At 32.5% G+C, this 17,219-nt stretch overlaps 1 protein-coding gene across 1 annotated transcript in view; it reads right to left on the reverse strand.

Annotated features, from left to right (window-relative positions):
• Positions 1-9,792, reverse strand: part of LOC119603514 — a 38,394-nt gene extending 28,602 nt beyond the window's left edge. The window contains exons 1-2 of the mRNA XM_037955561.1: positions 9,420-9,792; positions 2,893-3,069 (exon numbers count right to left, since the gene is read on the reverse strand). Coding sequence (XP_037811489.1) covers positions 2,893-3,069; positions 9,420-9,510 — 268 coding nt within the window. The 5' untranslated portion in view covers positions 9,511-9,792. The remainder of the gene's footprint in view (positions 1-2,892; positions 3,070-9,419) is intronic.
• Between the last annotated feature and the right edge of the window lie 7,427 nt (positions 9,793-17,219).

Consider the following 17,219-nt stretch of genomic DNA (forward strand, 5'->3'; position numbering starts at 1 on the left):
GCTGAACTCCCTGTAGTAGTTTGATATTACACTTTTTGTCCAAAGCAGTCCACCAGATTATTGAAGCATAAGCTAGAATTGGTCTAATTACACTTTTATAAAGCCAATTTGTCATAGTAGGACTAAGACCCCATTTCATGCCTATGGTTCTCCTACATATCACCCAGCACCGATGTGCCTTGTTGATCCTATCCTCTATGTGGTGTCTCCATTTTAATTTCCGGTCAAGTATTACACCTAAGTACTTAACTTTGTCTGTCACCGGTATCTTCTTGCCCAAGAAGCAAGGTTCAGTATATGTAGAAATTTTTGTCTTTCTTGTGAAAAGACAGATTTCCGTCTTCGCCGGGTTAACATTGAGGCCTCTCGGTTGAGCCCAGCTCAAGGCCGTATTCAGAGCCTCCTCAGCTCTTCTACACAAGTAATTTGGATCCTTTCCTTTTAAAAGTATTACGACATCGTCTGAATAGCAGACAGGTCTAAGTCCTTTCTCGGTTAGGCTCCTTAGGAGGCTATTAATCGTGGTAACCCAGAGTAAAGGTGACAAAATGCCACCCTGTGGTAAACCGCGAAATACTTTTTTCCTGATAGTTATATCGTACATCTCGCAGCTTATCCATCTGTTCCTTAGCATGTAATTGATCCAGTTACGGAGCACCCGGTCAACATAAAACTGGTCTAGGGATTGGATAAGGGTATCAGTGTGCACGTTATTGAAAGCGCCTTCGATGTCAATGCATACTGCCAGTGTATACAGTTTGTTATCGAAAGATTCACCTATGTAGTGGACAACTTCATTTAAAGCGGTTTCCACCGATCGTCCCTTTACATAAGCATGCTGCTTATATTTAAGGTCTTTGTATGGCATGCTGCTTTTTACCATGCTATCGACTATCCGTTCCAAGGTTTTAAGTAGGAAGGACGTAAGACTTATCGGTCGATAGGACTTAGGTGTCGCATAGCTAGGTTTCCCTGGGTATAAATATTACCCTTGCATCCTGCCAAAATAATATTACATAGTAATTTAATAAACCTAAGTATAAATACAAAGTTAAAATATACAATAAATTTCATGTTATAAAAAAAATATCAAATAACAAATCTCAAATGGGCTCCCCAGCCGTAAAAGAAAAAAAATAAGAATGTCAAGATTACCTTAAAAACGAGAGAAACAAAATATGTCCAGTTAGGGATAATGAGAACCGGAACAATAGCAATAAAAGAGGTTACAAAGAGATTGAGAAATATTCCAAAAGTTTCAATTTGAAAACATTATTAGAGTATGTGAAAACACGCAACACTAAGGGCAGACTATTCCAATAACATGTTATCCTGTCAACAAAAGCCCTACTATAAAAAGATCTAAATATCCTAGGGGGAACAAAGTGAGGATTCCTATTACGAGGAGAAAAAATAAATGCATTACATATAACAGATGGTCTACCAGCTTTCATAATTTTATAAAACTTTAGCAAATTACGAAACTTTATAAATTCACTAAAGGAACGACCAAGAAATAGTTTCACTGAATCAGAAACATGTTCTCTACGTCGAATGTTATAAGCAAATCTAACAATCGAGTTCACCAAGCGCTTCAGTCTAGCAAGACATAATCCAATAGTACCAGAAACCACTTCAAAGTATTTGAGGCATCAAAATCGCACGTGCTAATTTAGTTCTCACCTCCTTGGATAAAAACAGATTAGTACGATAAATCTTACGTAAAGAACTCCAAATTCTACCCGATACAGAATCAATATGATATTTGAAAGAAAGTTTGGAGTCTAAAACCACCTCCAAACACTTATGATGTTCAACAAATTGGATTATTTCATCACCTAAGAACACTTCTAAATTAGAAAAGAAACGGTTTGTAGGACCAAACATCATGGCCTTAGTCTTAGATGTGTTAACCTTTAAAGAATTGGCTGTCATCCAAAGTCTAATATAGTCCAAATTAGAATTAATATCATTCTCAAAAACTTCAATAAATCTTCTATTACCTCTGAATAAAAGAAAAACATCATCTGCAAAAAGGAAAGGCTTACAATTACTGATTTGGATAACATCAACAAGGTCGTTTACATATAGTACAAAAAGGAGAGGACCCAAAATGGAACCCTGCGGGACACCATGGTTAAGTGGAAGTAAATTGGAGAAAACACTATTTACTACCACAAATTGCGGCCTCCCAACCAGATACGACATTATAAGCCGACAAGTAGACCTAGAAAAACCAAACACATCCCTCAGCTTCAAAATCAGCTTAGTAAAATCAATAGAGTTAAAGGCTTTTGATAAATCCATAGAAATCAAAACACTCAACGTATCACTAATGACGTTTTCTTTTTCTTAATGGTAAGATAGTTCCTAAAGATCTAGAGATTTTTTAATATGTATATCGTATATCGGATGTATCGCGAGATATTGGTTAAATAAACAAGTGATTTGTTGCTAAATTAAACAATGTATGTAAATGTACCCAAAATTATGGTTCTTATCGAATTTATAGAAAATTTCGAAACTTTTTTGGAAAATTTTTACATGGTGTTATGAATGGGTTTCTCAATTTTTATGAATTGCTTATTTATTTTCCTTTACCTTTTTGAGTTGTTGCATCCTTGTCATAAGTCGACCAATTAGAACGAGCATTTTTTCTTAATGTTGTATAATGGGAACTTTGTAAATTTTGCGACATAAACTTACAATCTTGAGACCATTGACCACCTGGCATGTTTAAATGAGTAAACTTGTGCATGCCACCGAATGGACTGGGAACATTACTTTGCATAGCTGAATTAAGGCTAATGGCTCCAAAGCAATCGTATGATTGTACATGAGGATCTTGCTTATCTAAAACAGCATTACTAAATGAGTTATCCGTTGTTATATCTATTTTTGGAGATGATATTCCCTGATAATTTTGCGATAAAATGACAGTGGAAGAAATCTCACGACTACGATGTGGCGAAAAACGCGTTGTTTCAGCAACATCAATGTTGTTCGGTATTGGTAGAACATCAGCAGCTACTAAATTATCACATTTTGTTGTAGTGTAAACATCTCGACCTTTAAAAATAAAATACAAAATTTAATAAATATTTGTTCGTTTCACAAAAAAATACAAATTATAAAATTAAAAATAAATGACCACTCTGAATTTTATTTGCGAATAAAACAACTAAAACCAAACCTGTTACGTACCTATTTGGTATAGAGAGTTTAAACAAAATTTTTATTAACCAAATATGAATTGGAAAAACATACGATTTATTTTCGATGTTTATAGCAAAATATCCGTCTATTTTTCCGGGAAAAAGATACTTTTGCATATTTTTCTTTATAAACAAATATAGTAATACGCTTTTGCCAAAAAATATTTATGGATACTTAATGTTACGCAGCAAAAAAATTTTGCAGTAGTACAAAGATAATATAATTTTCATGACTTTTATAAATAAATTATATTATTAATTTCTAATTTTCCTTAAAAAAATTTCAAATTCACCAAATTTTTGTTTGGTTTGTTTACATTTTCAAACATTTGCCGCCAATTCATTGAGCACCCTGAGAGAGACAAGGCGAAGCGAAGTGTTGTTCGCAAACTTCACAACGGACATACCAGTCACGGACATACCACAACCCTTCACCCCAGCTGAAGTTGTAGGCGTCATCAACAACGCCAAACCATCTAAGGCTATTGGCCCCGACGGAATATACTTGCTGATGTTAAAACACCTTGGCGAGCGGGGAGTTGAGTACCTGACTATGGTCTTCAACAAGTCAGTGAGCAGCCTCGTAATACCCGAAGCCTGGAAAAAGGGTAGAGTCATTCCCATTTTAAAACCTGGGAAAGACGCGACAGAGGGACAACCATACAGGCCGATTTCCCTCCTATCACCAGTCGCGAATACTCTTGAGGCGCTTCTCCTCCCACAGCTGTCCAGCCACCTAACAGCACCTCGTCACCAGCATAGCTTCCGCAAAATGCACAGCACCACCACAGCATTAACCGCCATTGCCACTCAGATCTCACAAGGCTTAAATCAGCAGAGGCCCTGTGAATGGACGGTCCTAGTGGCTCTTGACCTGTCGAAGGCCTTCGACACTGTCAGTCACGCCACACTCTTCGAGGATATCCTGCAATTTACAATGCCCAACAACACGAAGAGATGGATCGTAAATTATCTGAGTGGCCGTCAGTCGTTCGTGGAGTTTAGAGACAGACGCTCCAAACCCCGTAGAGTTAAACAAGGCGTACCTCAAGGTGGAGTACTATCGCCACTTATGTTTAACTTCTACCTCTCTAAGCTCCCCGCACCTCCACAAGGCCTGGAAGTGATTTCATATGCGGACGACTGTACAATCATGGCGACGGGCCACAACATTGATGAATTATGCGTTCTGGTGAATGGTTATCTCCACGAAATACATCAGTTCTTCACCGCGCGTAACCTGCAATTATCACCAGCGAAGTCGTCAACAACACTTTTTACCACCTGGACGAAGGAAGTAAACCTAAACCTTGGCATCGTGGTCGATGGAGTCCAAATTCCAACCGTGCACTACCCAAAAATATTAGGGGTCACATTTGATAGCCTCTTTACTTCCTCAGCTCACGCCACTGCAATCACGCACAAATTGCGAAGTAGAAACAAGGTCCTCAAAGCGCTAGCCGGCAGCACTTGGGGTATGGATAAAGAAACCTTGTTGGCTACATATAAAACGATTGGTCGTTCAGTGGTTAACTATGCTGCTCCAGTGTGGTCACCTTCGCTAAGTGATACCCAGTGGAGAAACATTCAAAGCTGCCAAAATGCCGCCCTAAGGACTGTAACGGGCTGCCTACAAATTACCTCGGAACATCACCTACACGAGGAAACGAAGGTCGTTCCAGTCAAGGAACACAATGTCATGTTGACTAAACAGTTCCTCCTGGAATGTCATCGGAGAAGTCATCCCAATTTTAACATCACACAATTGGATACTCCCCCGAGGCATGTCAGGAAGGATCTTCGTATATACGAGGAAAACATATGCAGATATGTGCGGATCCACTGGATCAGTCCTCGTATTCGGCAGCTTTGAACGACATTCATAGAGACGCCATAAATTCCGCGGTTGCAGGATACCGCATGAATGTCGTACTTGGAGGTCGCCCACCGCCCATAGGAGACACGGAGGAAAACCTGCCGCGGAAAACAAGAGTAGTTCTGGCACAACTAAGATCGGGATGGAGCAACAGGCTCAATGCCTACTGGTCACGTATAGACCGTGCCGTTTTTAGGCCTGGACATTGATGTAGAACCCCCCAACTAGATTATTGTATAGTTATAGCTGTTACAATGACAACATATGTTTGATATCTTTTACTAAGAAAAAATATCCAGTAAAATAAAAAAGTATCTGTCAAAGAACTGTCATTCTTTTCGCTCTCTTACTTTCTCGTTGCAAGTTTTGTAAAGTACGAGAACGGAATCCAGTAACAATTTGTACAAATTGTTACAAATTATCGAGTATGCGAACACAACTAATTTTTTACACTCCACTATGGTTTAAACTAACAGTTTTTCTGTGAAATGTTGTGATTTAGTTTCACCTTATGAGAATTTTGAAATTTGACTAATGGAGCACGCGAAGGATGATGTCCTTATCAGACATGGGTTTATGTCATCGTATTATCCATGGTGTTTGCAAGAATTCATTGGATTTAAAAGATTTTAGGCTTAGGTTAGGTTAGGTTTTTCAGACTGCTTACTAACACGAGTAAGTCTATACTTGGGTCCTATTCGGTCCCTTTGTAACGTCTGTAAAGAGAAAAGATAAGGGAAAACATTTGGAAGGGGAAGAGTAGTAATAGAGAAAGTAGTGAAGAAACAGATATAGAAAGTAGAATGATGAATATAGAATAGCGAAGAAGTTAAGACTCTATTACCAGAAAAATCATAGTGTGTATTTAGTTACACACCCACTTCGACAATTTCAAGAATGCTAGTATACACTCAGGTTGAATAGCTGACAGATCAGATAGATCAGAAAAGTGAGACGAACCCAGCGCCTGATGACGGAGCGATTCCAGGGCCGGGCAGTTACACAGAAAATGAGTAATAGTTTCCTCTTCTTCTTCATTTTGACAGCTCCTACAAAAGTCATTATATGGAATACCAATACGTCTAGCATGGTTTCCAAACTTTGAATGACCTGTAAGAACTGATAACAAAGCGCTCAGATATATTCTGTTTAGCCCTAAAATGTAGGATGTTTTATGAGAATCCATACGAGGCCACAGTAACCTAGCGATCGAGCAAGTGTGCTCCTGAGACCATCGCTCCTGAGCTGAATTGAAGCAGTAATCAAGTATTTGCTTCTTGATGACCGCTAAGGGGACACCACAGAACTGGTCAATATCCAGTATGGTCATCCTCGTGCCGGCTTTTGCCAGAATGTTTTTTAGGCTTCAAAGAGTATAATTATTTTGTCGTTATTTATTTCGCACAGAAAAAGTGATGATTTCAACCAATGTTGATTAAAGAAGGAATTTATGATAAATAAAATTAAAATTAATCTAATTACAAAAATTAAAATTAATCTAATTACAAATAATTTGGCACATATTTTTTAGAACTCAGTTCAAAAAAGTCAAATTTTAAATTTTGACTTTATTGTAGTAAATAGTAAGTGATATGTTGTGAACATAGCTTGCGATCTTTTAATTAAAATAAAATTTTCATTATATCCAAAAAATTCTGTTATATATGAATTGTTTTGTTTTTGTTGGAATACATGTGCGAGTATTATACAAAAATATGTTTGCAACATCCCTACAGTACGAAAAGTGCCAGTTTGCACCTTTCACTAGTTATATTACCGCATTTCCAACTAACTAGTTACCTCTGGTAAATAAAGTGGTCGATAATTTGTCTAAACGTTCACTACATTTCACCATTCTAATCAATTGTTCACATTTGATAAATTTTCGCATGAAGTTTATGAAAATAAATTCAAAATAAATTAAATGTTTTAAAAATGTCACTTTGATAGCCACATGTAGTGCTTAAAATAACCAAATGGCACATTTTTGACGAAATGTAATGCTGAAAGTATCTCTTTACATTTAATGGCGCAGAAAGTACAAAAATTGTTACAAAAATTACATGCTCTTGATAACAACAATTAGAGTTTTGTACGAACAAGAGATCAATAGCTCAGTGGTAAGAGCTTCTAACTACAAATCGATAGACACAGAATTAATTTTTTCTCTTTATTTTTTAATTTTTGTTGGAGAATTTGAACTAGTAATATTAATGGAAACATGTTATGCATAAGGTGTCAATCGGCCACTCGCAATGATATCCCCATGTTAAATTCAACAGTAAATAATATTGCTAGTGGGGAAATCGCGGCTGGATGTTGGTTTAAGACTTTATTGCACCTGTAGCCATTAATGGCTTCTGTAACCGCCGTTTGGTGTAATGCCTTCTGCGCGTTTATTATAGACAATCTGTCGACGTCAGATGGGACGACGTCCTGGATGTCTGTAATATAACGCCGAAAGTCTTACCGAATTTGTCATAGTTTAAGATTGTTTTAGGCGATGTTGCCAAACGTAGGGAAAATTATAATATTGTAGGGAACTTTTCTCAAAAATTTCACTTGTACGATTAAAGAGAAATACATAATTCGTTTTTTTTTTATTAATTTGTAGAGATTTGTGGGACTATATTCTCTTAAAAAACAAACTAAAAAATAGAAAACAATAATGTTTGAAATTGGGAATTCAAATTAAAACAAGTAGGAAAGTATATTCGGGCATGGCCAACCATAAGATATTATAAACATTATTTATTTTTTATAAAAAAAGTTAAATTTTACATTAAATCCCACGTAATTGAGCCATTTACTGAAGGAAATCGGATTTCTTAAAAAGGGCTTTAAATGAGAGTTAGGGTCAAATAGGAGCCGGTCCTCATAAAATTTTAATTTGGGGTGTATTTTTTAGAATTGTTTTTTATGCTGAATTTTATCGTGATACTAATGGTTATAAGTCAATTTTGGATTTTTAAGACACTTTTTGAACTGGTGTTTGTATGGGTCAAAATCGGCCAATCGTTACAAAAATCGGCGGTGTCATTTATGCTTATATAAATCTTAGTTATGCCGATTTTTAGAGATAGTGGTATATTTGAGCTATAACACCAAAAATGGGAAGGTCTGGTTGTGTGGGATCTAGTTGAAATAATGCAACGATGTCAACCATTTTTAGGTTGAAGACTTCGTCCTTTTGCCAATAAACACGTATGGACCAAATTTTATCAAAATAACCTGAAAATTGCGGTCTATACCTTGCGCACAAGATTTACATGGAGAGTCAGTCGAACAGACGGATATGTCTTAATCGATTCAGAATGGGATTATGAATCAATTGGTATACTTTAAAGAGTAGAATATATATTTTAGTGCTTTACAAACATCTGCACACCCACTATAGTGGTGTAGGGTATAGAATACAACCATCTCAGTTCCTGACGAATTATTTTGGCAAAGATTTAATATTCAATTTATGAAAATATATGTAGATATGTACAAAGTACATTCATATATGTAAGAACATTTTATTTGAAGAAATTGCGTTTAAATTATTTTTATTAAAATGACCTTTGAGATGTCCCATCATACAACCCACTTCTTTATAAATACATATGTATGTATGTATAAACATTCATATACTACATGTGTAAATACGTAAATATTTATTAGACCGGCCCATAAAATAAATTAATGGGCATTTTGTTCTTGAGTTTCAAAACCAAACTACCTATAGTCTTATTTGATAACATTAAGGCTCGTTCATAATGACTATGAAATATATACAAATGTATGTATAAACAAATGAAAAGAATTGCAATAATATCTATTAGAATCAGCAAAGATGCGATATTTGAAATTATATCGTAGTCGCATTGGTACATATTAAATATGTATATCGCTATTATAATTAAATTCATCGAATATATTTTTTAATAAATTTGTTAATGATATGTTGTTTAATACATATGTATGTATATGTACCTACATATCGCTCGTTTACTATAAGACTGGCATAATCCAACTTTCGGGTTTTTTGAACAGAGTGCGAAATTATGGTTTTTTATCTAATGTTTTTTTTTTTTGCTTATTTTTAGATAAATAATAAGCAAAAAACTGATCTCACATAAAAATTAAATTTCAATTCAGATAAGAAAAATCTTACCGTCGAAAAAAATCTTACAATATGAATCTGGTTTAATTATTACATTCCCTTTATTTTTTTAAATTATTTAAAAAGGTGTAATATTTAATTAAACATTTATCTCGAAACGACTTTTTTTGGATTATGCCAGTCTTGTAATAAATGAGCGATACGTTTCCTTTGTACTTACCACATATTCTCGTAATATTTTGAAGATGTTGTACCTTATGGAATTTTAATAAATTTTTAGAAGCTAATCCATTTCGAAATGAGAAAAACATTTTACTTGTCGAATTGTTTAAATATCAGATATTCTTAAAAAAATCAAACAACTTTGCCCCAATAATATACGTTCTATTAAGTGTATTAATAAAGTGGCGACTTGAGCTCATCTAATTTTTTTAAAACGTAAAAGTAACAAAAACAACAGAGAAATTTTGACAATACAAAAGCAACTGACAATTCGGTAGCTATATAACATATATAGTTGCCTGTGGTTGTTGTAGTACAAATACTGTCATCATCACTTTATTAATACACTTTGCGTATATACAAAAGTCCTCAGCCGACAAGCTTTATAAACGGAGTTAGCTGGATACAAATTTTGGCGGCGGCTTCAAATCGAAGTAAAGGCTCAGTTAGTTTGAAAGTTCCGTAACGTTTCCGTTCTGTGACGTTCCGTTGGCTGTTTATATGTAGTTAGTTTCTACCAGAGACTGAAAATAACTGGGCCACATAACCAAAGTGAATAAATTGTGATTTATTTTTGTTTTTTTTTTTTAATAAATCACTCAGAATAACAGTTATAAAATGATTTTTACTTAAATAGTTTAGTATAACCTTTACTACTTTTGTTTTGTTACTTATGTTTGGTTTTTGTATTCCTTTTTTCTCTTGCTTATATGAGAGTGGGAGAGTATATTGTTGTTTTTTGCTATGATTTCTGAAGATAGTATGTGTGTCCTAATCGTGTATTTACATTTGCGATTTATTGTTTTGCTTTTAAAAATAAAAATCATAAGCAGACCTTTTCAAAAATTTTGACAAAATAAAAATCAATTGCAGCGACTTACAGCTTAATTACAATTGGAACCACAACCGCCGTCGACAATGAGTTTTCATTCATTTGGTATGGAGAGCAAAATATCGTCTTGTGGTTGGCGATATTGTGGTTGAGATAGATTCTATCAAGGCGAATTTAGATAAGGTGGTGGCAGTTCTGCAACAACAACCTTTTTGGATGTATTTTGTTTTTGCATTTGGTTTACGTAGATGTCAAAAACCATAGGTACGGGGAATTCATTTGATGAACAATTTTTGTAATATGTTTATATTTTATTAAAAAACAAGTAAGAGTGCTATATTCGGCTGTGCCAAATCTTATATACCCTTCACCATAGTGTATTTAAAAAATATAAATTTTATAAAATTTAAATTTATGTACCTATTTAATTTTCCCGATTATATCATTATTATAGCAATAGCAAAACAAAATGAACAACAACAACGCTAAACGAAATAAACACTCAAAAAACAGAATACACAAGGCAGTAAAACCAACAAACGAAACTGTACACCAACAAACAAAAACAATATACACAAGGCAATGAAACACACAGCCATCCAAACATACAAAACTGAATACACCAAGAAACAAAAACAATATACACATGCCAATGAAACACACAGCCATCCAAACATGTGAAACGAAATACTCAATGAATAAGCAGTGTTGTTGTTGTTGTTGCTGCTTATTAATCAAAGCATGAATAAATTGTCTTTTTTAATGAAATTTTCAGAGGTTGTCTCGGATTTTTGCTTATATCTCCGTCATTTATGGACCGATTTTGCTGATTTTAAATAGCGATCTTCTCGAAAGCATGCCTAACAGAATTATTGAAGATTCGGATCTCGCCGATATCTGGGGTCCTCTAAAAACTGATTTCAACAGACAGACAGAAAGACGGACATGGCTTAATCGATTCCGCTATCTATAAGGATCCAGAATATATATACTTTATAGGGTCGGAAAATTATATTATAGAAATTACAAACGGAATGACAAACTTATATATACCCTTCTCACGAAGGTGAAGGGTATAATAAAGATAAAGGTATTCAAATTTGTGAGGAAAATATATTCTGAATTGAATAATGTTTGTTTCAAACGAAAAATTCTATTCCGCCAGATTAATTTGCAAAATTTAAGTGAGTGCCTGAAGTTAAGTACAACTTAATTTTTTGTGAAAAATTATCATAAAAAAGTACATATTCATGAAAATATTATATTACGAATGAATGAATATTTCTTGCGAATGGATAATTCTACTCTGGCGGGGTAATTTTCAATATTTGGCCATAATGTAGCAGCCGCCGGACGAGGAAATACTTCATATGGGTTTTGTTATATAAAGCGTTCCGGAACAGACTTTTTTTAGTATATCTCTTTATCTACATAGTGTATATATAAAACAATATTGTTTAATTTGTTAACATTTAATAGATTTCTAAATTAAGCCCTAACGTAGAAGTCAGCTGCCGCCAGCCGGGTAAATACTTCATATGCGTTCCTTTTTTTTTAGTTAATCACATTATCTACACAATTTTAATATAAAATATAAAACAATATTGTGTAATATGTTAACATTTATTAGTTTAGTTTAGTTTATTCATTCTTATACAGAATCCTAGCCAAAGGCCATAATCGGATCCAATAACACTACTTAATTAGACAACATTCAATTTTAATAAAATAACAATAATAATAAAAGTAAATAAATAAAGAATATAAATTAAAGTTAAAAAAATGTAAAAAAAATAATTATAATAATAATATAGGACATTTTAGCATATAATGAGATGAGCTGAATGAAGTATATGTAAATTTTATATTTAATGGTGTATATAAATAAAATTTAACAAGCAGTCTTTTTTAAGGCAAAAAAAAAAAAATACTAAATTTAAAGTTAATACAAATAGAAATCAACAAGCATATGGACAAGGTATCATTTAAACAAGTTATTCAACGCATATATATCAATAATTATAGAGTTTTAAGTATTTGAAAACAATTACCAACAAAAAAATTTAAATCACTCAGAAAAAAAAAATATTTTTCTTAAATAACATATTTGTATACATACCAATTATGCCATTATTTAAATAAAATGATATTAGTTTACGAGATGCTTGGATTTTTTACATAAATAATTCAAAATATTAACGAAGTTTTTCTCCGTTTAACGGACATTTATAAACATAAAAATGTAAACAAAAACATACTTTGACAGCTACGTAAACCAGGCGAATTAAGAAAAATATTATCAGCTGATTGAATAACACCACCTTATATGAATTCGCCTTGGATTCTATTTTATTTTTATTGCGCTCTCTGGCGATTCTCTTTTTCTCTTATTTTCATGTTGTAACGTTGCAATATGTAATAATATTTTGCTAAAAATCTTGCAAAATTCCAAAAACAGAATTGTTATAATGCGCATTTTTCGCCATGTGTTATTATTAACAGAAGATATTAAATGAAAAAAATTAAAATTAAAATGCGAAAACATATTGTTTTGTTTCTTTTATTTTATTCTGAATAACTTTTTAACCATTCCTATTTATTTCTTAAAAAATAATTCTAATTTTGAACAAAAACATAATTTTGCTTTGATTTTTTCTAATAAACGTTGTCTGTCGACAGTCGCTTAATTTTAATTCGGCACTCGCTCTTTTTTTGTGGTTTGTCGACAGCGGTTCCAATTGTAATTAAACTGTTATTTTGTTTCTCTCAACCACTTATCAAAAAAAATCTAACATTAAGGTTTCTCTCAGTGATAAACTCCAAAAACACAATTATAAATGGTGATCACAGCAATTAACCTTATAAAGACAAAGTGGACCCGTTATTTTCAGTCTCTTGTTTCTACGTAAGAACTAGAGTTCTATAAATCGACTTTCGAATAATCGAGTTTTTGTCGAAAAAAGTCGAAAAGTCGAAGTCGACTATTTTGTTCGAAAAATGTCGATAACTCGACTATCGTCTATGAAAAAAGTCGAAAAGTTGACTTTGTAAATAAAAGTCGGAAAGTCGAAAAAGTCGGAAGAAGTCGAAAACTCGAAAATAGTTGAAAAAAGTCAAAAATAGTCGGAAATTTTAAAAAGTGGAAAAAGTCAAAAACTCCAAAACAGTCGGAAAACTCGAAAAAAGTCAAAAAATAGTAGAAAAAAGTCGAAAAAAAACCGAAAGAAGTCGAAAATAGTCAAAAAGTCGAAAAAAATCGAAAAGTCGGAAAAAGTCGAAAAATTGTAAAAAGTGGAAAGAAAAGTCGACTATTTATAAAATACTAAAAGTCTAAAAGTCGACTTTTAATTAAATGAAAAGGTCAAAAAATCAACTTTTCATAAAATGCAAAATGTCGAAAAGTCGACTTTTAACTAAATGCAAAAAGTCGACATTTCGTTTCAACTATAGAACCCTAGTAAGAACGTAGCAGCTGTTTCTAAGAATAAGCAAAAAAGCAACTCTGATTTGTTGTGTCAAAAATCAGAGTTTATTTTCTTTCTTTGTGTTTAAAGCTAGATTAAGTAATATAAATTAATTAATATTGTTATATAATTATCATATAATTAATATAATTATAAAAAGTAAAAATTTTTATTTTCTTTCTTGATCTTTTTTGTTTTCTTATGTCGTTTATGTTCTAAGTTTTTTCTTTCTTACTTTCAAATTTTTTTAATTTTAAACTTCATAACATTTAGTATGATAATTTTTTTAATAAATATTTATTTTAATGTTAAATTTTTAAATATTTCTATTAATCGTAATAATTAAGGCCTAACTATAATATGCTTACATAAACTGAAGTCAGCTTAAGCAACTGTGCGAACACATATAAAATGTATGTGACAAACTATAATGTACTTAAGAGAGTTTCGTCAAGATTCGTCAAATTTTATTTGCTTAAGCAAAGAGCGATACTGACAGCACATTCAGTACGGAATCAATTGTTTGTTTATTGTACACAAAGAAAATTAAAAAAAATAAAATTGTGAAGAATTAATTTTAATTTTTTTTTTCAATAAAATATTATGAAATATGTACCTTTTTATTACGTGTGGCACATAAATGTGCAAATGGAGCTAACATGTTTTGAATGCAAGTAAGTACATTATAGCCACCTAAAAGTTTCCTTGGATTTTCTTAAGCACTTGAGAGACTTTTCGTTCGATTTTGTCATTAACTTAAGCTTGCATATTCACATTATAGTTGGGCCTTTAAAATGTTCGGATGTACATTATTTTTAAAACATTAACATCGACGTATTTTTATTTATACCCTTCACCTTCTTGAGAAGGGTATATACAGTGTCTCACATAAGTATTCGAATTTAGGTGTCCTTTTAAAAGAAACATAATTTAATAATATTTATTTTGTGTAAAATTAATTTGATATATTGTCTAGAGAGTTCTAAGGTTTAATATCACACTCCTTAAAATTTGGATAAATTACATTTATTTAAATAAATTTATTTTTTTTTTTAAATTACTTCACAAAAGTATTTGAATTTTTCCTGTATTTCATATTTGACCATATTTTACGAAACACAAAAATTAGAATAGAATGATCTTTTTGCTAAAAATTGTTTTAAGGGGTAACTATCAACCGAAAGGATATATTTTTGGACCATTTGGTCCACAATTTTGGGGCATCTGTTTTTAAAGTATAAGTATCTGTTTTTAAACATTCCAAGATATATTTTTGGTATCCTTCTTCTGTTTCTAATTGAATTATCTGGATCTTAAGTCCCTTTTCGTACCACTAGGATCGATATTTTCCGAAAAAGTTGGCTAGTATATATGATTGTAGATATTAGCACTAATATATTTTGAATTTTCAAGACATCGTAGCGGTATACAACTCCAAAACATGCCTTAACAAAACGTCATCCTATACAGTAGATTTTAGTTTTGGGTTTATTTTGATCATAGTAGAAAATATTTAAACAGATATCAATATTTTTGAGTTAGACCATAATGATATGGTGACATTCAGTCTAGAAGACTCCAGATGGTACAAATGCCCCAAAATTGTGGACCAAATGGTCCAAAAATATATCCTTTCGGTTGATAGTTACCCCTTAAAACAATTTTTAGCAAAAAAACATTCGATTCTAATTTTTGTGTTTCGTATAATATAGTCAAATATGAAATACAGGAAAAATTCCTATACTTTTGTGAGGTAATTATCAAATTTAAATTAATTAAATTAATTTAAATAAATGTGAATTTTTAAAGTTTTAAAAAGCGAGATATCAAAGCTAAGGACTGTCTAGACAATTTAACAAATTAATTTATTAATTTTGCATACAAAATATATTATTAAATTTGGTTTCTTTTCATATTATACCTAAATTCGAATACTTATGAGAGACACTGTATAAGTGTGTCATTCTGTTTGTAATTTCTATAATATAATTTTCCGACCCTATAAAGTATATATATTCTGGATCCTTATAGCGGAGTCGATTTAGCCATGTCCGTCTGTCTGCCTGTCTGTCTGTGTGTATGTTGAAATCAGTTTTCAGAAGACTCCAGATATCTGCGAGATCCGAATTTTCAATAATTCTATCGGAAATACGATCAAATAGAAAGCTATTTAAAATCAGCCTAATCGGCCTATAAATAACGAAGATATGAGTAAAAATCCGAGACCACCTGTGAAAATTTCATGAAAAATTTACATTTTTCGTGCATGCTTATACAAAACAATAAACAAACAAAAACAACACACAGTATCAAACGGTAAATTTTTTTGTTATTGTGATTTCTTGTTTATAAACACAGAGCAAAGAATGAACATCACGTTACGTTACGTTGTTATTGGCTAGAAACATGAAATTAAGTATGTAGAGCCTGGATTAGGCGAGGACTTTTTGAATTTTCTATAATATTGAACCTAGAAACATGAAATTTAGCATGTAGGTCCTTGACTAGGTAAGAACCTATAAAAAGGGACATTTTGGTACATTTTCTTTCTACAAGAGGTACTTTTTGAATTTTCTATAATATTGAACCAAGACTTGAAATTAAGTATGTAGAGCCCGGATTAGGTCAGAACACATAAAAGGGGACTTTTTTGTAATTTTTCGTTCTACAAAAGGTACTTTTTGAGTTTTCTATAATATTGAACCAAGACTTGAAATTAAGTATCTAGAGCCCGGATTAGGTCAGAACACATAAAAGGGAACTTTTTGGTACTTTTTCGTTCTACAAAAGGTACTTTTTGAATTTTCTATAATATTGAACCTAGAAACATGAAATCAAGTATGTAGAACCCGGATTAGGCGAGAACACATAAAAGGGGACTTTTTGGTACTTTTTCGTTCTACAGAAGGTACTTTTTGAATTTTCTATAATATTGAACCTAGAAACATGAAATTTACCATGTAGGGCCACTAGGTAAGAACCTACAAAAAAGGACTTTTTGGTACTTTTTCGTTCCACAAAAGATACTTTTTGAATTTTCTATAATATTGATCCTAGAAACATGAAATTATGTATGTAGAGCCCGGATTAGGCCAGAACATATAAAAGGGGACTTTTAGGTACTTTTTCGTTCTACAAAAGGTACTTTTTGAATTTTCTATAATATTGAACCTAGAAGCATGAAATTTAGCATGTAGGGCCTTGATTAGGTAAAAACCTATAAAAGGGGACTTTTTGGTACTTTTTCGTTTTTCAAAGGGAAATTTCTATAATATTGAACCCAGAAACATGAAATTAATTATGTAGAGCCTGGATTAAGCGGGAATCCAAGAAAAGGGGACTTTAGGCGAGAACACATAAAAGGGCACTTTTTGGTACTTTTTCGTTCATCAAAAGGTACTTTTTGAAATTTCTATAATATTGAACCTAGAAATATTAAATTATGCATGTAGAGCCCGGATTAAGTGAGAACCCATAAAAGGGGACTTCTTGGTACCTTACC

The sequence above is a fragment of the Lucilia sericata genome, unplaced genomic scaffold (genome assembly GCF_015586225.1).
Source record: "Lucilia sericata isolate MDLA Ls3-8-SP2 unplaced genomic scaffold, ASM1558622v1 Contig000010F_arrow, whole genome shotgun sequence".
NCBI lineage: Eukaryota > Metazoa > Arthropoda > Insecta > Diptera > Calliphoridae > Lucilia > Lucilia sericata.